The following is a 23,201-nucleotide window of genomic DNA, read 5'->3' as shown; positions in this document are numbered from 1 at the left end:
TTTCTTAAACAAAATAAACAGGCAGGAATTTCACATTATGACAAACTTCATTTGGTGGAATGAGGGTTATGTGAAACTGGTGGTGTCAGAAAAAAAAGAGAGTTTAGGCGATATAACTTAAACACAGAGCACCTGTCCATTAAGAAAACAATAGAAGTTCATAACCTAAAACCCACAAATATGTAGACAGAGAGTCAACAAAGAAAATACTCTACTGTCGCCTCAGTTTTAGATTTAAAACCTGAATATTTAAATTAACTATCTGAATGTACAGATTAATAAACAAACAGAATACGATTTGGACAGACATCATGAAAGATAAAAAACATAAATTCCTTACGAGAAGCTGTTCATTATGTGTTGCAGTCACACTCCCGTCCAGCAGGTGGCGGTAAATCTTCTGTATGAGCGCAGGAAGCAGCGGTCAGAGGTGAGAGTTGACGCCAGTGAAAACATGGTTGAACACGGGGATATCCGCGTGGTTCACCGAGGTGGCAGTAAAATAGACTTCAGACAGCCTGTCATCACAAATGATTCAAGGTTAGTACGTGCGTTCAGTCCGAAAACATTTACTTTAAGTTGGGAGAGATTCTCATTGTTTATGCAGTTTTTATTGACCAGAGAGCTAAAGCTAATGCTAGCCGTTAGCTTAAGCAATATAAACTGTTAGCTAGCTGTTGATATTTCTCCTGCTGTTTACGAAATAATGTCACCAGTTTCTTTTGATTCTGCGATACTCTCTTTTCTGTGACCAAATATACATAATTACAGACGAATACATGACGGTCTTTTGGTATTTAAACGTGTAAATCCTTTACAAAATACACGGCTTATGCCAGAGGTGGTGTTACAATCTTGAAAAACTGATGCTAACCCAAATCCTGCAGGCTTTAGATTTAACCTGATAGTCTCTAGCTTTATTATTAAAAGCGACACTGCGTTATTGTTTTGAGTTCTGAAGTCTGATGGACTATAGGTAAGAACCGTTTCTCGGCCTGTTTGTCCTGCATTTTAAGGACCTGAGTCTCCTCCCTGATGGCAGCAGGCTGAATAGCTGCTGGCCAGGGTGCTTTCTGTCCAGACCTTTTATTCTTTGCTGATGCAGCGGGAGTATGCATAAAATGTAGAAAACTTGGGTTTTTGATCAGACAATGTCATCTAATTTCAGACGGGTTTAAAGCATGAGTGAAATGTTAGATAGAGCTGGGGCTCTTTATAAAACTTTCAGGCTCTCGCTTCAGACGGTTAGGGCTAATGATGCCTCTGGTTTATGTTGCTGTAGGTTCCTGCTGTGCACCTCAGGAGACTGTGTGAAGGTTTTCAGCACCTCCACAGAGGAGTGTATCCACGACCTGCAGGGACACACTGACCTGGTGACAGGTGTGCTGCTCAGACCCTCCAACCATCTGCAGGTACTGTGTTTTTCTGTATTTATTCAGAAAATTAATGCAACATGCTGTAAAAAGGACTTTTCAGGCTGTTGAAGTACAACCACAGAATTAGTTAACTTAAAGATTGAACCTTTTCCTAATCATTGCCCAAAACCTATATACAGTTTCCAGTATCCTACACTTACACGTGTGTTACGATCCACCAAGAGTGTCTACAGACCGAAGTGGTCTGTGGTACCCACCAACCCAACCACACATACCTACAGACCAAAACACATCAAAGTACGAACAAATGATCACACACTGAGAGGCACCAGGGTGGACTGGTCACAAATACCAGCTGCCCCAACTAACAGCATAGTTGCAGGTATACAGCCTGCAGGTGTGGCAGTGGCCGTGTCTGGTTGGTCAGAGGTGGAGGGGAGCTGGAGGGTGGCCCAATCAGGAAGGTCGGGAGGCAGGGAGAACAGGGCTGCAGTGTAGGTCGTCAACTCCGGAGTCGTCAGTGGGAATGGCTGGCAGCTGGTGTGCTGCAGAGACTCAAACAGCCGCTGCTGAATCCACACATGCAATCTCCCTAGAAAAAGGCCCAACAGAAAACCACCCAAAACCAGACAGCACATCAATACTGGCCATAACAGCGTGATGAAAAACTTAACATGTAATTGTAACTAGTAACTACTAACTAACAAATTGCAGGGATTCCTCTGTGCCTAAATTCAACTTAGCAGCACTCATACTGTAAATTTGAGGTGATTTGATGATGTTTTGGGAAAATTTAAGTCCCTCAAATTTTAAGTTTTATTAAATACAGCCCAATATTTATTGTCAATGTACGCCGTTTCATTTAATGTTTTTCCTACCAGTTCACTATATGCACATAGAAAGAAAGCACTTTTTTATTGTTATCATTATTATTATTATTATTATTTTTATATCCCTTATTAATCCCACGAGGGGAAATTCTGATTTTTTTCGCATATCCCCCCATCTGGGGGGGTCAGAGCGCAGGGTCAGCCACGGTACAGCGCCCCTGGAGCACACACATTCACACACTGATGGCGGGAGCTGCCATGCAAGGCGCTAACCACGCCCCATCAGGTTAGGTGTCTTGCTCAGGGACACCTTGACATGATCGAACCGCAACCCTCCGGTTGCGAGACGGCCACTCTACCCACTGAGCTATGCCGCCCCATAGTGATGAGTAACAGTGTTGTAATAGATGAGAGAAAACATTTCAGTTGTAAGTTCTGAGTATTAGAAGTAAAATAGCTTTAAGATAATTTTGTTGGGATATGCTACATATTTCTAGTTGTCACATATTTCTTTTCGTGTGGTACTCTTACTGTGTTGCAGGTCTACTCCTGCTCAATAGATGGCACTGTCAGACTTTGGGACTTCACAGACGGCATTCTCATCAAGGTGAGAGCTGATTCCTGCTGTTTGTCTTCAGTCTTTGCAGTTATTGTTTATCATCCCACTCCAGCTTCCACATACTTGCCTTGTCCACTTTACCTCAGTTTGTATGTTCCATGGAGAGTTTTCCATATTAACACTTACCACTTAGCCTGATCTGGAAGTGGATGATGAGAGCTAGTCTGCAAACAGGTTGATTTTTCTACTATCAGCTGTGTATGGCCGGATAATGGAGGAAATTTACATGTTATACATCTTTCAACTTCATAAACAATGTTTTAGGAACATACACCAAACTATCACCATGCTTTCCTGTTGCTGTCTTTAAATGGGAAGTTTACAACCTAGTGTGTGGAGTAATTTATACTGTGTTTACTATTTACTACTATCTAATATTGTAAAATACCTACATTGTGTCTGTTAATTTAACAGAACTGCACTTGTGTCACAGTTCACCTGTATTATTTAATTTGGAGATCCATGCACAGTTTTGTGTGTGACATGCGCGTAAAGAACAAGATGAATGCATTTTGGGTACAAATTCCCAATCCTCCTTCTTGGTAGAATTGCTTGCGAAGCACTTATTGCCACAAGATGTGATGACGATGATGTGTCCGCGAAAAGCTAGTCTTGAATTTCCTTGAGATTTAATCATATATTCAACCTCCATATAGCTCTGTGTCCATCTCCACACCCATTACACTTGTTCATGAAATTTGCCATTACATAACTAAACAATAGTAATAATGTCTATGGAATGAAAATGTATGCCTGGTTTGTCACCTACTGCACATGAAAACTTCACTAAATAAAACAATGACGTTTATTTTAGTTAAGCACGATCCATCTATTTCTCCAGATTACAAAGTCATAGTTTCCTGCCATCAAAGGATAGTCTCTCCTATACAATTATGAAAAGATGTATCTACTGTCTGCATTTTACATGTAGAAACTAGATCATATTACAAAATGTTTATTCCTTCCTATAAAGACTAATTTGAGAACTCTGCAAGCATTGTCAAATAATTGACGATCTTGATAGCGTAGACTGTTTTTGGAGGGGAAAAAAAGAAGATATGACGAGCAGTTTTAATGGCCAAGATGACAAGCTGGTAGTGAGGCTCGTAAAATCACTCTACAAATAGCTCATAGGGTTCAGAGAGAGCCCGTGTTGTGTTTTCTCAGATGTGTGTGTGACAGCTCGATCTCTTCCAGACTTATGTCATCGGATGTCCTATTTACTCCATCTACGCATCTGCAAACCATGAAGGAGTCATCTTTATCGTTGTCCCCATGCTTAGTGACAAAAGATCTGGTAGGTGTGACATCTGATCTCACAGTTTTCACTGGTTTTATGCCTAAGCTTTAGATACACTGTGGTCTTCAGTAAAACAAATGTAATGTGGATATTTTTATGTGTTTAGTCTGAACCCAAAACCAGGATAACTGGCATGCTCGATGTCTTCAGAAAACTTTCCACCACTACTTCCTGTAGCTTATTATTCAAATGGTTTTGCATTGGTTTTCTGGATTTTTGTTGAAATAAGTGATAAAATTAGAATAAATGTCACTGACATATCCAGACTGAGACCATTAGATGTGTTCATGCTGGTGTTAAATGTTTATGTGACATTTTGGGAAGTAATTTTAATGAGACATTCATGGTGAAATTAAGTACTGTCCATCTGTTGATTTGAGCCTGTTTATTGTTGTGCCTCCAAGACAGAAGTGTAGTTTTGATACTGCAACTAGCAGTCTCTATATACACACAATGTCAGTACACAAACTGGGTTAGAGGTCTCTGAGTATGAATGTGCAACAGGCTGAGTTTGTGTGTGCATGTGTATGTGCAGAGTTGTTCCAGCTGGTTGCGGTGCATCTGCCTCAGAGTGGAGATCAGCTGGTGGAGTCCCGAGAACTTTCTGCTGTGCTCAGCAGTGTCAGCTCCAACCCTGCAGACATCGCCTTCGGTAGAGGGGTATGCAGACCGCCAAATGTCCACGAGACAATATTTTCTGCTGAGTGCTGCCTATAGCTTTAGTTCCTAATGCAACTGTGGGAAAAGGGAACATGAATTGAGTGACTGTACCTTATTCAATGAATACACTATATGACAGATATAAGCTTTTGATGACTATAGTGCCATTGGTTTGGTAAATGCTGCTCTTCAGATTGGCACCAGCATTTTTCCTGTGTTGATCTTAACTCACTGTCATTGTCTTCACAGGGGGAATATATTGCTTCAGCTAAAGGTTTCCAGTTGAAAGTCTTCTTCTTCAAGAAGCAGAAGTCATATGAGTAAGCCAGTTTTTCACTTACGAAGTGTGCAGATGGAACTTAAAGATGGTATCAACAATTGTTGTTCAGATAGTTAGTGTGTCCCAGGTTTACCGTTACTGTTGCTCACATTTTCAGTCTCCTATTAACTGTCCTCCTCACCTTCTTCTGTGCACAAGCTTTAATATACACTGGACACACTGAAATAGTGTTGTGTGAATCAGTTTCTTTGTTTGTTTACAATTTACAGACTTTATCCAATCACCAGAATGTTTTCAGTGCGCACACAATTTGACCAAAAGTGATGTGGATTACACTTGTTGACTCGACCTTTCAGATTGTACATTTATTTTAGACTTCAAACCAAGACTCTTCATTGCTTTCAGTTTTAAATCTAAAGAAAACATAACTTGTTTTGTAACATTTGTGCCTATTTGGCCACAGAGTAAGAGAGCAGTTGTACCCTAAAATCCCTAATTTTCCACATTTTCACAAAAACGAAAATTAGGGATGGCTCGATACCACTTTTTCACATCCGATACCGATATCGATACTGCAGCCTTGAGGATCGGGCAATACCGATCCGATACCGATATGATTCTTTTTGTCATTCTAAAAGTTGTTAATAATACATGGATGTAATTTGCTTGATACTGACATCTAAAAACACCACGTTCATTGTACAGCACCTGTTCTGGTCCCCTAAAGAAAGAAGGAAAACATGTGACAACAAGTTATGTGTAACTGCTGTGGCTTTATTACAACTTAAAGCTCATATCGCTTTTAACAGCGTTTGTAAACACAACAGACCCAGCTGCACCATTCAAATGTTTGAAATAAAACTGCAACTTGGTGCACATATTTAAATTAAACTAAATAATCCCAGTGTATAAACAGAAAAGTCACATTACACCTCAATGGCATTGCAAGACTCCAATAATAATTATATGAATTAACATAAAATAATAGCATCTCCACTAGAACAATGTAGATAGTATTCAGTAAGTTGCACATGGCTTCTCAAGACACACAATCAAAACAATAAAAATCTAGGCTATACACCTGATTTGCTGCACCAAAACAAAAACAGAAAAACAAGGGTAAACAGTGCAATCTAGTGTCTTTCTTCTTTTGCATACAGCCACTGATGTTGTACTGTATGTAAAATACAGTGAACAATTATATTATTATTTATTGACACGTGTACAACACTAATGGAATATAAATAATATCTGGCGATTAAACCTTGTCCTAACGTTCTCATGCGAGTGAAGCTGAGAGCAGCGTAGGATCTCCCCTGATGCCATTTAGACACCGGTGGGATGGACAGGAGGAGAGACCTGTCACCTAATCATATTTAACACGAAAACATGTCCTCAGTTCACTACTTAATCACATTTAACCCGAAAAACAGTAGAAAACAACAACAAAAAAAAGTAAACGTACAACAGAAAAGCCATCAGGTGGCCACAGAGTGAAACGTAAGGCGCACACGTTCACGCGAAAATACTACAACAATCCACATTTTCCACCACACAAGGTGGTTGGTCATCCAGAAAAATGAACTCGACAATTTCCTCTGTTATATGTTGGCGTTGGAGCGAGTTTTGTACTCTTCTGTAGTGCTTCCTGCAACGATGGTTGCCGCGGGTCACTTTCTGTTTTGCACTCGCCTGTAAAAAGTCTCCGTACTGCTTTCCATGACGCTTCTGCAGGTGCTTTATTAAGTTCGTTGTGTTAAAATGTCCTGCTTTGCTGCCACCCCTTGAGACACTCATTTTGCAAACGTTGCACTCAGCTATTTTACTTTTCTCCTCCGTTCGCATATAGTAATTCCACACGGCAGACATGACCAGCTCTGCAGCCTGCTTCTGTTCACTCTCTCCTCACGTGACGAAAACACGGGCACATGGCAACCATGGCAACAGCTCGTCTGTGTTACGGCATGTCGTGAAAAATGAAGATGAGGATATGAGATAGATTGGGCTTATGGATCGGATCGAACGAGTTGTAATATAAAACTCCGATGCTTGATCCCGTCATTTTGGCCTGGATCGAACTCGATATCGATCCAGCGGATCGGATCGAACCATCCCTAACGAAAATGTTCAATAACCCCAAACATCTGTCCCTGTGTGGGTTGTTAGGTTTTCCCTTAAAGAGGACAACAAGAAGGGAGGCCTGAATACGTTCACGTGCGTAGCCTGTCACCCGAAAGATGACTGCATTGCCACGGGGCATGCGGATGGCAAGATTCGCCTGTGGTGAGTGACCTTTGAGCGTACACTCTCACACACAGCATGGTGATAGTTTTGTACAGTTGTTTAGTCTGCTGCTCACTTGTTTTGAATGTCTTGTTCTGATAAGTGCAGCAGTGAACTCCACTCCCCTAGCATGATGTGAAAGAAACTTACCGTTTTATTACTTCATGGCCCAGTTTAATGTTGTTCTTTTAGGCTATTTGATATGATTTTACCTGGGATTATTTTTGTTTTAATATCTCTAACAATACATTCCTGTTTCTCTAACATTGTTGTCTATCCACTCAGGAGAAACTTTAACCATAAGAAGGAGTACACATATTCCACCCTGCACTGGCACCACAACGCTGTGAGCTCACTGTGCTTCACTCCAGAAGGTATTTGTGTATTAATTACATGTATTCATTTTTCCTAATAGTTTAGTACTAGCTTGAAATCAAATCTGTTTCCCACAGTGTGCTGAATGTTTTCTCACTTTGTCAAGACTAGTTTTTATTGGTCGTTCACCAGAACAAAGACTAAAAGCATCCCTGCCTCTGTATCTCCATCTGTTTTTGTTTCTTCAGGCACCAACCTGCTGAGTGGAGGTGTGGAGTCGGTGCTGGTCCAGTGGCGTTACAACCAAGAGAGTCAGCGGGACTTCCTGCCCCGCTTGGGTGCTGCCATCACACACATTGCTGTCTCACCTGATGGAGCGCTGTTCTGTACCTCACACAGTGACAACAGTAAGAAGCTGTAAACTGTATCACACACAATGATTCTAGTTATGGTAATAGTGTAAACAGCTGTGTATATAATCTTTTTTGGAGCCAGAATGTAGAATGTATGTCATTTTGTTGAAAGGAGCTCACTTGTCATTGAGTGACAGAGCTAACATTTATTGCGGTAATGACTGAAGCTGTGACATGTGTATGTAGGTTTTCTTTAGTCATTTCTTGGTAATGGAAGACTGCAATAACTGACCTCTGTGTCTTCTCCTTTAGAGATCACAATCATCCAGAGCTGTGTTAAAGTGTCAGCTGTCATTCAGGGCCTGGTCAAAGGTGAGTACAGACTGTAGGTGGCAACAGCACATACAGTGATCATAAACAAGCTGTATGGGTGCATAAATAACATAGATTACAGTTGTAGGAGAACAATCGTCCTTACAAGAGTGAAGGATCGTGACCAACCAGTGCTTTCAGCCTCATTTATAAACCAGTCACCTCAGTTGTAATATTGCTGATGTGAAGCTGTAGAAAATAAAAAATATTTTGGTTGCAATGAAGTAAATTTGAATTTCCATCGTCACAGTGCTGTGTTTAATCACCAGAACAAAAGAAAGTAATGAAACAACCCCCTGGTGGTTCCTTTTATGCCAGATATAACTCAGTCAATCAAGTGCCATGCCACTCAGCGTAGGCGGTCATTTCTCTCCGTCTGATCTGATCTTTTGCTTTCTGAATTGAGACCATTGCCCATTCCATGTGTAGTCATGATGTCAGTCCATCTATCTTTTTCATTCTCTATCTGCCTCGGCTTCTCTTTCCATCATTTTTTCCAGTTGTTATGATATATTCCAGGGTCTCTTTCCTTATGATGTGTCCAAAAAATGTTGCTTGCTGTTTCCTGCTTTTGTTCAATAGCATATAATTTGTGTTTAGTCATTTTAAAACATCTTCATTGCTTTTTCTGGCTGTATAATATGTACATCTGTAAAACCACATCTCTGCTGCAGTGATTTTGTTTGACATTTTTTATTTATGTTCCAAGATTCACATTTGTACATCAGAGCTGGTAGGATGTAACAACTCAGAGTCCTTATACAGATGCTAACTGCTGTTTTCTTCTAATTGCTATTTTAGATTTAGCTGCTGTATCAAAAAATCGCCATGTACGAAGCGTGACAAATTCACTCAGACAGAAAGGACTTACCACTGTTAACTTTATTGTATTGTCAGAATGACCTCTTTAGCAAGTCTTTTATGCCATACTTAGAAAAAATACGTTGTTTTGTGTTACGTCTTGTAGTTTTATTGTCTCAGCAGATTGACCCAGGAGAAAAGAATGTAAAATTTGTAGGTGTATAATTTATTCTTACTTGGATGACAAACAGAAGAAGGTTGAACCTGTTGAATTATCTGCTTGTGTTCTCTTTCTGTCGGGGTGCAGGAGAAAATGTCCAGACAGACTTGATTGTGGACCCACGCAGCAAAGCTTTGGTGCTGAATGGGAAACCAGGACACCTACAGTTCTACTCCCTTCAACGAGACAAACTGCTTTACAATGTAAGTACTCTGCTTTTGAAGCTGAGCTGAAAGGTGTCACACATAATGTCCCATTTATTGACATATGCTTTTCTTACCCCTGAGTTCAACCCTGTCTAAAGAATGAGCCAGCTTGATAGATAAGCTCTGATTTGTCACCTTTGTGTTCCCCACAGCTGGACATAGTGCAGCAGGAGTACATTCATGAACTGGGCCTGGAGCAGTTTGAGGTTGTCAAAGCAGCATTCGATGCCTCCGGCACCTGGCTAGCAACCGTAGAAGAACGAAAGCAAAAATCTGCTGAGCTAGAGGTTAACTTGAAACTGTGGGCATTTGATGAACAAACGCAGAGGTGCGGACATGTCAGTTATAACTGCTTTCCTCTTAGACTGTTTTTCTGTGTGTTCAAGTGAAGAGGCAGACTGGAAACATAGCCCAAGGGATGGGGATCTAACATGCAACACAGGCCCTGGTTGGAATCAGGCTTGGGTTATGTGGCATGTGCTGTAACTATTTGGCTACTCAGTCAGTCAGTCCTGTCAAGCAGGGTTTTATTTTTTTAATAGAAGGAATTAGTTATTTCTTTCTTTGTCTCTAACCGAAATTGTGTTACATGCAGTTTTGTGCTGAACACGACCATCTCAGCGCCCCACGAGGCCAGGATTACAGCCATGTGCTTTCGCCAAGCCACTGACAGCCAGACCACCATGCTGGTCTCCACCAGCAAGGACGGACATTTCAAAGCCTGGCAGCTGGCCACACCAGCCCACACAGAGGGTGAGTAGCTCAGCGTCTGATGTTGTAGTCAACCAAGAGGCTGAGCAGTGAAAGTCTGATGATACTGTGTTCTTTTGTTGTGGCCTTCTGTATCCACCTGTGGCCAATTTCCTGTTCAAGAATTATATGTTGTCCTGTAAATGCATAGATGTGTGAGCTCCCTTCATTATAGCTGTAACTGTTTTTACTCTATGAACCCCATGCAGTTTCCAGGTGTTTTTGCTGCTGTCACATAAAGTTCTGCTAACTTATGAAACGTAATGTACTTTGCCCAGTATAACAAAGTAATGCCATAAATCATAAAAAGAAATGAAACTAGTATTTCTTAGATTATTTATTTTCCAAGTGCCCACAGCTGTTACCATTACTGGAAAAAGTGGTGGCTCTACATACTAGAGGTAATTTATTACTTGTGTTTTTTTCCATGCTCCTCTGCTTTCTATAAGCACAGTCTGCAGTTCAGCCCAGTTCATCTGAAAAGTCCCTAAATATTTGTTGTGTCATTGTCGGTCACAGTTGAGTGAATCATGGATTTTTGGTTGTCCCAAAGAGCATAACATGTTTTGGCTTTTATCGAATTTGGTTTGTGCAAATGGTTACCTTTTCAGATGTGAAAAATGAAGTGATTTTGATGGCATGTAACAATATTTAGCTTAGGTTAGTTGCACTTTTCCTGCAGAGCAGTGCATGAGGCATTAGTTCAAGTAATTCAACTATTCTTTCAGTGTTTTCCATTTTCTTGCTTTGATAAATTATCTAATTTTGGGCGATTTTATTAATTTGTTTCTTTCTTTCTTATTTCGAACATTGCATGCCTTTCAAACCCATTCGTGGATCTTGGGGTTAAGCAAGTTAAAACAAATGTTTCAGCAAGGAACTGTAATATAGCTTTAGTTCTTTTTATTATATGTAGCCATTAGACAAAACAAACTAAATGACTTTTTGGCATTTGAGAATGTATCATATTTTCATTTAGAATTTCTCCTAGAACATATTTATTGCATATCATAATGTTATGTAATTATTGCAATGTGTGATTTTACACATTTGCAGTCCAAGGAAACATTAATAAGAAGCAAGCAATTTGTTGGTGCCAAGCTTTACCCTTTTAGCTTTTCGACACATCAGACAGATGATAGGTTTTAGCCAAATCAGGCAGTATTTCTCAGTAATCCCCTTCTCCTTTTGTCTGTCTCCCACTCTCTTTCTTGTTGAATTGGTTGGCAGATGAAGGTCCCTCCTGGTCGTGTGATTTCGTCGGAACCTATCACGGCCTGGTGCCTGAATGCTGCTGTTTCTCAGCCGACAGCTCTCTGTTGGCCGTCAGCTTTCAGGAGGTGGTGACTGTGTGGAGCTCTACCTCCTGGGAGCTTCTGACTACTCTGTCCCAGCCGCCAGGAGCCATCAGGTCAGACTTGGACACAAATGCCTGCACAGTCAGTAGAGCTGATGTCGAACCACAGTACTGTTCATGCTGACCTGGTTATGTTTGCAGCATTGTTAGGTATTAGTAATGAGCACTGAATGCTTGGTCAGATGGTTTATACTGAATTTTAATTATCCATAGTTCTGCATCCAAACATCTGTAGACTTAAATGCACAGAAAAAATATATATACAAAACCAAAGAAACTGTCTAGATATACAACTAGCTATTGTAGTAACTAACTGCACAAACTTACAGACTTAATATGGAAGCATCACAGCTTCACCTTGTGGTAAAAACAATCTGCTATGGATAGAATAACTGATTATTCATATTTTGATGCTACTGTGCTGTTCTATTGTGTTTTCTCTTTTTGTAAGCAGAGGCTATACTCATAACTTTGACATCACGACTCGCATTCAGAACAAAAAAACTTATAAGTGACAGTAGTTAAAGTACACAGACTCACTATGTTTGCCTGTTTTAGAGTTTAGTTTATTGTAGCTAAGATACATCACTGATGGATCTCTTCGACCCTTTCAGGCAAAAGTCCAGAGAGTTTTTCCTCACAGCAGACAGGGCAGCTTGAGCTAAAGAAGAGCTGCCTATCAGCCAGCTAAACAGTTGGACAGGCTACAGTTTCGCAATGTTGCTGGAGTCTCAGAAATGTTGGCGGAAGTCCTCTCTGCTCCCAGTGGGGCCCTCAGGTCACTGAGGACACGAAACTACTGTTGCTAGTTTCTGTACCACTTTTCTAAAAACATGGAATCAGCTTTTAGCATATTTTCAAGAAAAACAATAACATGATGACTTGCATATTATCTTCAAATATAGGAACCAGATCAGGTGAACATTTCATTGTTGAGAAACTCTAAAGGGGAGGTAGTTAACATGACTAGAAATATCTCCTGCTCATTACTTGAAATGCACATTTATTTGTGTTGCATCTTACATAAATGTAAGCTTGTCTGGACTAACACTGTGTAACCAATGAGCTGCTCTGCTCCAATCTTACTCAGAGAGCCTTTTTAAAAGTGCTCTTTTTTGGAAAGGCTGAATTGGAATTTGTAAGTAGTACGACTTCAAAGTTGAAGGGGGGAAACGGTAAGACATTAATTGTTAGCTGTTTTGACAGCTGCCTGGTGCCACTTACATAACTACCATCTATAGATGTGGAGAACTGGGTCAGTTATTTGACCTTCACCTCACTATCTCCTAACACTTTGCATGTATCCTCAGAAATTAGTAATGTGAAGGCTGATAGAACAGATACAGAACTTCTGACAAGATTAAGCCATGCAAGTCTAAGTACACACGGCCGGTACAGTGAAACTGCGAATGGCTCATTAAATCAGTTACTGATTAAATCAGTTACTGATTTAATCAGTAACTGATTTAATCAGTTACTGATTTAATGAGCCATTTAATGGCTTAATCTTTGAGACAAGCATATGCTACTGGCAGGATAAACCAGATAGCCCAGACGGGACATTTTTTCATTGAAATGTAAGAGTTGTATGTAAGTTGATATTTAGGAGTATAAATTGTTGCCCTTCATTGATTTTTACAAATTTTCTGGGTGTTTGGTTCTTGGTGGGTGTTCAGCTCTTGTTTGCTTTTGACTATGTGAAGCCCCCAAAGCAGAAAAGTCCACAAAAGATAATCCTATGAAATATGTGTGGTGTGAGTAGATGCCTGGTTGGGGGGTTACACTTGAGATTCTTTACAGTCACAGGAAAATCAAAGGAACTTTTTTTTCCTCCATCAGGGATCTTTGTTTTGGCCGACTAAGCTGTTCTAAGTATCTGCTGGGAACCACCACCAAAAATCTGCTTTGCTGTTGGAACCTTCTCACCTGCTCCTGTAAGAAAACTTCTGTACATTTCAAATGTATATCAGCTGCTGCATTAGTATTTGGACAGTGGGACAGTTTTCGTAATTTTGCCTCTGTACACCAACACTGTGGATTTAAAATGAAGAAATCAACTTTTGAATGAAGTGTGGACTTTATAGTTTTTCTTTACCTACTGTGGTCCCTCAGTTTTACAGGCCCAGTAGTAGTTGGAAGGTTGACTGATATGCAGTCTCGTGTGTAGGTGTGACCTGTTTCTTTGCTATTTATGACAACCTAATGAGATAAGAGGTGAGGGTTTTATTCCAAATAGTAAATTTGCATTTTATGTTCATGGGAACTTGCAAGATGTGGTCCAAATAGATATCGATGAAAGTGAAGGATGCTGAAAAAGCAGAACAGACCAAAGTCTACAGTCAGTCAAGATACGTCTTCATGAGTGTTAATACAGACAGTTTCCCTCAAGATGCAAACCACTGGTGTCACTCAAGAACAGCAAAGACAGAATAGAAAAAATACTGCACAGGTCTGGAGCAAGAGTTTTCAGACAGATGAAACCTAGATGAACTTTTTGTGTATGATGAAGGAAAAGAGTCTGGAGAAGAAAAGAAAGCAGACCACATCATCTGTCCGACATGTTGGAGGAAGTGTTTCCGCATGGTAGCCAATGGAACTGGGTCACTGCTGTTTATTAACTGCTGGTTAAAGTAACAGGATCAATTCTGAAATGTATACAGCTCTACTTTCTGCCCAGATCCAGTCAGCTGCTGCAAAAGTGACAGGAAGGCCCTATTCAATACAGAGGGCTAATGACCCAAAACATAATGTGAAGGCAACTCAAGAGCTTCTGAAGTCTCAGAAATGGAATGTTCTTAAATGGCAGTCACTTGACCTCAAATACTGAGTTACTTTATACTTGCTGAAGACAAAACTGAGGGAGGACAGATCCACAAACAGCAGTTTAAAGTAGAACGTCTCAAGGGAAGAAACTCAACATTTGGTGATGTTCATGGGGCCCAGAGGTCCTGCAGTCACTGACTGCACTGGATTTGCTTCTAGGTTTTAAAAATAATCTTTATGTTTATGAATGTTAGTTTGTCTAATTACTGTTGAGCCTGTGAAAATGGAGAAACTATGTAAAAGTGTTTGTAATTCCTAAATTGTGAATAAACGTTTTTTGTCGAAGCGCTTCATTCAAGTTGAACAAGTACACTTAAGTCACTAAGTGATTGCATCATTTCTAATCCTCTGTGATGTACAGAAGCAAAATTAGAATTAGTTACTGTCCAAATAATCAGCTGAAGTTGCATTTCAAGAAGTTCCTACGTATAACATTAGTTTTCTCTTGTCCTCTCTCGTCTCCTGTGCTGTCTGGCAGTGGAGTGGAGCACCTCCATGGACATCAGCCTGCTGCTAGCTGACCCCCTCTCTGAGAACATGGCAGCCTTCTGCTGTCAAGCTGGATGCACCGACTGTAAGCTTTAAACTGGGTGCCCAAATCTTTATTCACAATCTCACCTAAAACCACAATTTAAAAATTTTAAATCAGTTTGTTAAAGTATGACCTGACTGGCCTGTCAGAAACTCATCCAGTGCTAAAGGTCAGACTTGTGATAGAAAACTAGGTTACTGTGACTCTGTACATTGTTTTTGCTGCAGTGTGTTACTGGTGGCCTCATAAATGCATGGCTGTAACTATAAGACACACCAACAGTCATGCTCATGGCTCAGCTTCAGCACTAAATTGAGCTAAATGGTCACATCAACATGCAAACGAATGTGCTCACAGTAAGTAAGTAGGTTCTACATATAGCGTCATTCTTTAATGTTTTAGCATGCTGAAAGTTGCTAATTTGCAAAGATGGAAATGTCATTAGCTATAAGGGTCATGAATCAAACTATTGGGGAAAAAAATAATTTTTTGACCTGATGGTGAATCTAGATGAAACATCAAGCAGTCGCCAAAGCTGTTCAAGTTTATTCTGCAGGATAAGACATTACTGACAAGACTGAGGTTGTGGACTACCACTGCTATCCATAGAACTAAAAATACTACTGTTTGTACCAAGTACTGACCACCTTCAAACTGCTTTTTGCGCTGCTTGTTGACAAAATTGGTCAAAGTTGTTCTGTATAAATTATCAGTAAACAGAAACAAGCTGCTTGCAGTGGATTAAATGTAGCATGATTACACTTGTTAAATTGTGACCTTTTTTTGTTTTCTGTTACTATGCCAGAACTCATTTTTGTGTGTCTAATAGTGATTTTTTGCTGATTTTCTATCCTCTCTGCTTTCAGTGTTTGTGTTCAAGCCCAGTGAGCCTCGGCCCCTGTTTTCCCATAAGGCCGTGTGCTCAGGCACCGTAACTCGTGCTGTCTTTGCCCCGAGAGAGAAGATGCTGGATAGCTGTGAAGAGAACGGCCAATGGCTCAACCGCTCTCAGCTTCACTTTCTTACACAGTACATGGTAAACAAAAAACTCCCTTAGTTAAATATATCTTATGTTTCATTAAGATCAAAGAACAGTACAATTCTTAGTAAGATGTCGGGTCATTATCTGCCACCAGAACAGCTTCAGTGTACCTATGCATTGATTCCACAAGTCTGTGAAAGCCTTCTGGAGAGATGAACTAAATTCCTCCCAAATAGAGCAACCAGAGCACCTCACTGTGGGTGTCAAGCATTCATGCTTGTACTGTACCATACCACTTTTCTGCATCACTGTAGACCAGTACACCATTTCAGACCCTAGTTTCTGATGGTTTTCCCTTGGATCACAATGCAAATGTCACTTTTAATCCCTGTTTCTATGAAACACCAGACAGCTGAGTAGTCTATGGGACTAAAGCTCCTGCCATCTGTGCCCCAACAGTGAGCCCTCGTTCAACATCACTTACTTGTGATCTAGTCGAAAGGAAGTTCCCTGGAAATTGTTTTCCCCTCTAAAATGTTAAGTATTTATGCAGAGAAAGACATCCAGTGGGAATTTGAGAGGGTGATCTGCATTTAGGATGTCTTCTTGAATATTTTGTTAAGGTCATGGATGTATTAAGACAGTTGGCACAGTGTTGACACTAAGCCTTCCTGTTAATTTTCCCAGTGGACACTCTGGGTTTTGGAATGCAAAAAAATCCCTGCCACCAAACAAACCATTTTCTCCATAGATCGATATTATCAAAGAGATGGATGAAATTTTCCCACAAGGTTGGGTTTAACTAATGTGAATATTTAATCCATGAAGGATTCACGTTGTAAAGCCCAAAACCTTCTGTAAAGTCAGAGTGTCAAATGGGAACAATGCAACGCAGAAGCAAATGTGGAAGCTAGAAAAGCTTTTGGGCTCATGCACCAGGCATTTGTCAAAGTCAGTAGCCACCATCTTTGACTCTCATATCTGAGTCTCCTCAAAACAACAATTGTCATAATTTTTTGTTCACTTTTTGAAACATCAACTGACTGTTTTTCTCAAATCTTCCAAGGGACTGCCGTGAAAAAGCAAGTAACAGAACCTGAAAGAAACCTTGAGGTCCTTGGAATATTTACAGACAATAAGTTCCAGGGGCTTTCTGTGGAAACATGTCAATTTTTAAAATATATTTATAGTTATTTTTGTTCAGATTTTGTCTTTTACATATTCTATTAGATCACTGTGCTCCAGCAATTTAAGAAATGCAGTGAGTGGTCTGAACAACGCGCTACACTTCGAGGTTTTTATATTGTGCCATGTTTGTTACTGATTGGCCAAGGGATAATGACTGTGTAATTTCTTAAGAGATAAGATATTTGTTGTTTTTTGCCCCTTGTTGTAGATGACCTCTAAGCTAGCTACTCAATGAAATCATTTGTCTGCAGGGAAGTGATAAAACCAAAGTTTGAGTTTCAGTCCCGTGTTTTCTCAAAAAATCCTTGATAAACCTTGGACTGCTGTTGTGATAGAATATATAGGGCTGCTACTGAATACTTTGGCACATGCTCTGTGTGTTTGTGCTGTTGCTGATGTGGACTTTCCTCTGCAGGACCTCATGACATTCACCACCAAAGCAGAGGATGACAGGCTCATGGCTTCCAGCAAACAGGTGAGGTTCACTAGTCCATCAAACACTTCTCGCCATGAGAGGGTTGCAGACAATTGGGCTGCTGCTTAAATCCTCAGAATCTTTCATACCAAGCATGCTAACAGGGATATTTCAAGCTCTGGAGCCACTGGAGCTGATATGGGATAGCTAACAGTGAAGGACAACATATCAGAACTAACAAAATGAAAGCTGTTAGCTGTGTTCAGTTGTTGCTTCATATGTTTTCTTCTTGAAAGAATTTATAGAAACCAGTCTATTATTTCTGTCTGAGGTGGTACTATACCTGTCCAAAAAACAAATCTTCTGTAGATTCATGAAGCTTTTCAAATATCCAAATATGTGTTTGTCTCTCCCTCATCTTCACAATCAATATCTGTTGAAGATTTACCTCTGGCTTATCTCTATTGATATTTTTTCATATATATATATATATACATGATTTTTTTTTCCCCTCTCCAAGCTTGTGATTGATGACAGTGTAGCCATGACACCATTCTACTTGTTGCTGGGGAAACACCGGCATCAGCAACAGCAAAATGAAGATCCAGTGAGCAGCCTGTCAGCTGAGAGAACAGCTTTACCACAGAGCTCTGTGGCTATCAAAGAGGTCGGTAGTTTGCCATGCATGGATCATTTCTACTTGTACATAAGCATCAGCATTAAAAATTTTCAACTAAAAGACATTAGTAGTCTTTGACCAATCGTTTTGATGTGATTTGTCTTCTAACAGCTTCTGCAGACTCCAGCCCACGTCCTTCCCTCTACTTCGTTCCTCTGCTCCATGTTTGTGCAGTCTCTGCTCATCTCTGTCACAGACCCCAGGTCAGTGGTCTACCAGTCTGAAAGCCTTTTTTTAAACCTTCAGAAATTCTTCAGAATTTCTGAATCAATGTTCAACTAGTGATGACTGCAATAGCAGTAAAACAAAAAAAAAACATGAACAGACACAATGTTTCAGATCATCAAACAGATATTTAATGGAAGACAAAGGCATCCCAAGAAACCACAAAATGCAGATTTTAGATGACGATTTTATTTTTTGACGAAATAATGCTGTGTAACCCATCTTGCACTACGTGAAAAAGTAATTACCCCCTTAGCTAACAATCTGCCAAATGACCAAATTCATTTGTTAGTTGGATTCAATTTCACCAGCCACATTCCTATCAGATTACTGCCAGGCTTGTTAAATCTAAACATCATTAAATAGATCCTGCCTGGGATTGTGAAGTCGCTAAAGGTCTCAAAAAGCAGCACATGATGCCACATTCTGAAGAGATTCAAGAACAGATGTGAAACAAAGTCATTGACATTTATCAGTCTGTAAAAGGTTACAAAGCCATTGCTAAGACTGAAGAGAACCACAGCGAGAGACCTCATCCACAAATGGAGAAAACATGGAACAGTGGCAACCAACATTTCTACAAGAGAGCAGCATCTCTTCCAGGAGAACCCAGACAAACATCAAACGATCTGCAGACCGCACTTGCCTCAGTTAAGGTCCATCTACATGATTCTACAATAAAGAAGACACTGGGAGAAAATGGCACCCACTGGAGAGCTGCAAGATGCAAACCACTACTGACCAAAAAGAACATAGAAGTTGGCCTGACATTGGCAAAAAATGTCTTGATGAGCCCCAGGACATCTGGGATAACATTTTAAGGACTGATGAGTCAAAGGTGGAACTTTCTGGAAGACATGGGTCTGCTACTTCTGATGTAAAGTTAATACTGCATTCAACAAGAAGAGCATGATACCAACAGTGAAACATGGTGATGGTAGTAGGATGGTTGGTGCTGCTTTACTTCTACAAGACCTGGGTGACTTGTCATCATTGATAGAGCCATGAATTCTGCTCTGTATCAGAAAAACCTCCTGAAGAATATCCATCATCAGTTCATGACCTAAAGCTCAACACTAATGGTTTATGCAGCAAGACAATGAGGCAAAACACACAAGCAAGTAAACCTGTGAGTGACTCAAAAAGAAATAAATTAAGGTTTTGGAGTGGCCAAGTCAAAGTCCAAAAACGTAACCCTAACCTGAATGAAAACTATTTTGCAGAGAATAATGGGCCAGAATTCCTCCATAATGATGTAAAAGACTAATCAGAAGATATCACAAATGTTTAACTGCAGTTGTTGCTGCCAAGGAACCAGTCAGATATTAGGTTTTGGGGGTAAAATGCTTTTTCACAGTGGTGATATATCAGTAAATCTTTAATAAATTATCATTTAAACTGTGTTTTGTGGGTTGTCTCTGTCTAATATTCAATCTGTATAAATATTAGTGTGATGATCTGGAACATTTAAGTGTCAAAAATATACAAAAATGGAAGATTTCTACAGGGGGGCAAATACTTTTTGATGGCACTGTATAAAATCTATATGTATGACACCTCAGCAACTTCATCACTGCAGGCCTGATACTGTTAGCATGATCTGACTATAAAACACTGGAGGAACTGAGGCACTGCATGATTCAGCAGCTTGAGATCCCGGCTAAACCAGTGCACATAGGAACATGTGGGCTTTGTTGTATGTCTGAAAATATACAGAGTCATTGACCTTTTTTTCCTCCCATTTGTGTTCTAATGGTCTCAGGGAAAACAACAAAAAGGCAGAGGAGGAAGTGGAAAGTGAGAAAGAGGAAGAGGATTCAGAGGAGGAAATGGAATCGGGGATCGTGAGGCCGGACCAGGCGGCAGTGAGTGTCCAGGCAGCAGAATCTGCTGCCCCCACCCCCACCCTAACGAAAGCCCAGGTTAGAGAGCTGAGGAGGCTGAAGAAACTTGACCACAGCTGGCTAGCAGGCCTCCTGGACTCCTGAACACGACCATGTGCAGCAACAGACTCTCACACAGACAGTCCCTATAGAGGGTTTTCACCAGCCACTGGGAAGTTTTCTTTATGTTATTGCTTTATGAATTATCACAAAGTGGATTGCTTCTGGAAAGAAAAACACAGTGCCCAGGCTGTGTGTAAAGACAAGATAAATATTTGATTGTATAAGTATCTGCTGCTTTGGCAGCTGTTGGTCATTGTGGACATATCTGTTGGTTTTACCCTCCTGAAGGATAGAAGTTTCTGCTACGTTTCTTGTGTTTAAAACTGCTGGTTCTCTGTTGTAGAGAAATTGTGTTACAGAAGCAGTTTTTTTGGGGGGGGCTAAATTCTGGGCTGTGTTAGGGTATGAGGACTCAACTACACCAGAATATGACCCTTTCTAAGTCTTTTGTTGCATTTCATTGATCACAAGTGATCACATGCAAACATGAGCTCTGTTGCAAATTTAACCACAGAAGTTTTAGTCTTTGTGAGATATGACCTTGCCACTCTTTACAATCCGTGCATTTGCAGTCTCTCATATTGGTTTTGTCAAATGGGAGCCTTCTGCGTGCTGTAGTGTTCCCTACAGTTCTTGGGAAATGCAGTATTTTATTTTTTTTGGCATAGTTTGACCATACTTACCTTTCAGCATATTGTATCTCAAGTGATTTAAGAGGAAACTAGACTTCTGCACCACCTCTGGACTGCGTTTTTAGGCTTTGGAAATCTGGCTTGTGACAGGAGTGTTAACCATTCATTCAACAACCACATGGTCAGAACCCCAAGTCTTCACCAGGACGCTCTTAGAGTTGTTAAATTGAATGCCTGTTTGATCAACACTGTCTAACAAAATGCAGCGCCACAGGTGGTTTTGAGATGCCATAATAAAGGCAGTAAATGCATCATTTGTTTTGATCAGATTTGTTGATCTTTCTTGTATACTGAAGTATTTTTGTGTCCAATTACATCCACGAGTCGGTTACAACATAAAGTCCAATGGCAGGATAAAAATCTTTCATACAAACTTGTTTTTTTTATTTGAAGTTTAATAAAAAATGTAAGTCTTTCTTCATGCTTCCAGCTTCAAAGACTTTGCCTCTTCTCTGACCTTTGTATACATCAGTGTGAGTTCCAGAGTCCAAACACGCAGCCTTTTCCCATTGTTCCTATGTGATGCAATTGATTATTGTGTTGACTGAAGGTTATATATGTAAGTGATATTTCACACATTGTTGTATAAGCTGCTGAAGTGTGACCTACATCTAAAGGATAAGAATTCAGGCATTAACAAAATATGTCATGCTGACATCTTTGGTGGTACAATTACTCCCTGCATTTTCTGAAATCAAACTGCACTTCCTTTATTTTAATGTGTAACTGGAAAACTGCACATTATAGGTGCTGTAAAGTCAGGTACTGCAGATTCTTGAGGAACAAATGCTGAAGTCCTGAGTAAGGGTTTTCCGTAGGAGAGGATCACATTTTGTTCTCACGGCTGGGTAAGACTGTATACTTTAATCTCAGCATTTTTCAGTTCCTTTCTCAGTGAGGTGCTGTTGTTCGCCCGGGGGCCTCCCTCTGCTGAAGAATCATCTCATGTGCTCTGTCATGATCTGTGTTTGACAGATGTTAGTGGTTTAATTGCTGCTGATAAAACTGAGCCATCCTTTATGTTACCTCATCCTAAGCTGTATCCGGTACTTTTATTGACTTGATGTGATCTAGGGCTTGTAAAACTGATCCTGGAACTGTAAAAGGTCATGTTTAACTACCTTCTCTAAAACGCCCCTTACAGCCAAACAGAAAGGAGTGGAACATACTGCAATTCATTGTGGGCATGTGTATTATCTATGGACCTTTCAGAGTCCACTTTACCTTGACCTAATCAACAGACTTGGACAATCCCCTTACAGAAAATGTGACAAGAGACGAATCCTCCAGAAAGTCGAAATCATCTGTGCAAGCCATTGTTTGCAAGTATTAAGTGCATGGTACAGCTGTGTTACTGCTATGATCAGGGAGAAAACACAAACCATCACCTGCTGCTGAAGGACAGTTGGCCAGGATGGTCAAGAGTCAACCAAGAATCAAAGAAAAGGGCTTCTGAAGGAAAGTCCTGTGAGCAGTTTGGATAAAAATATGTATTCTAAAAATGAATAGTAATTTAGAAAATCCCACCCTGTAAGATGACAGAACTGTTTCTTGAGATTTGTTACACATGGAATCATGGCGGTCTATGTGCTTGAGAGCTTCACCACTACACTGCCGCTTAAAGGTGGAAATGCTCAGTGCTGACTGCTTATTTCCTTTGTAACGTGTCTTTCAGCTTGTAGAAATACTATATGGACGTGTGTATTTTTGGACCCAAGGGTGTCATTAGTGGAGTTGTAGGTCACTGTAGGACAGGAGTGTCAAACTCATTTTAGTTCAAGGGCCACATTCAGCTCAATTTGATGTCAAGTGGGCCGGACCAGTAAAATCATAACATAACTGCTAACTAATGACAACTCCAAATTTTTTGACTTTGTTTAAGTGCAAAATAACACATTCTAACAATGTTCACATGTAAAGAACTATCTTTTTACAAAACATTATGAACAACCTGAAATTTCTTAAGCAAAATAAGATCATTTGTGTATCACAAGTTT

The 23,201-nt window shown here is 40.2% G+C and overlaps 1 protein-coding gene across 1 annotated transcript; it reads left to right on the top strand.

Moving 5' to 3' along the window:
* Positions 1-404: 404 nt before the first annotated feature.
* On the top strand, positions 405-21,633 carry wdr75 (WD repeat domain 75). Its single transcript, XM_022190233.2, has 21 exons — positions 405-540; positions 1,283-1,412; positions 2,748-2,813; positions 4,023-4,122; positions 4,661-4,785; positions 5,035-5,105; positions 7,232-7,348; positions 7,634-7,722; positions 7,912-8,070; positions 8,329-8,388; positions 9,497-9,612; positions 9,768-9,943; positions 10,211-10,368; positions 11,596-11,776; positions 13,562-13,656; positions 15,024-15,119; positions 15,944-16,113; positions 17,663-17,722; positions 18,183-18,329; positions 18,453-18,544; positions 20,329-21,633. The coding sequence occupies exons 1-21, from the start codon at positions 455-457 to the stop codon at positions 20,552-20,554; spliced, it is 2,520 nt and encodes an 839-aa protein (XP_022045925.2). The 5' UTR covers positions 405-454; the 3' UTR covers positions 20,555-21,633.
* Positions 21,634-23,201: the final 1,568 nt, after the last annotated feature.

This window comes from Acanthochromis polyacanthus, chromosome 14 (genome assembly GCF_021347895.1).
Source record: "Acanthochromis polyacanthus isolate Apoly-LR-REF ecotype Palm Island chromosome 14, KAUST_Apoly_ChrSc, whole genome shotgun sequence".
Taxonomy (NCBI): domain Eukaryota; kingdom Metazoa; phylum Chordata; class Actinopteri; family Pomacentridae; genus Acanthochromis; species Acanthochromis polyacanthus.
This window is presented reverse-complemented; position numbering and strand designations above follow the sequence as displayed.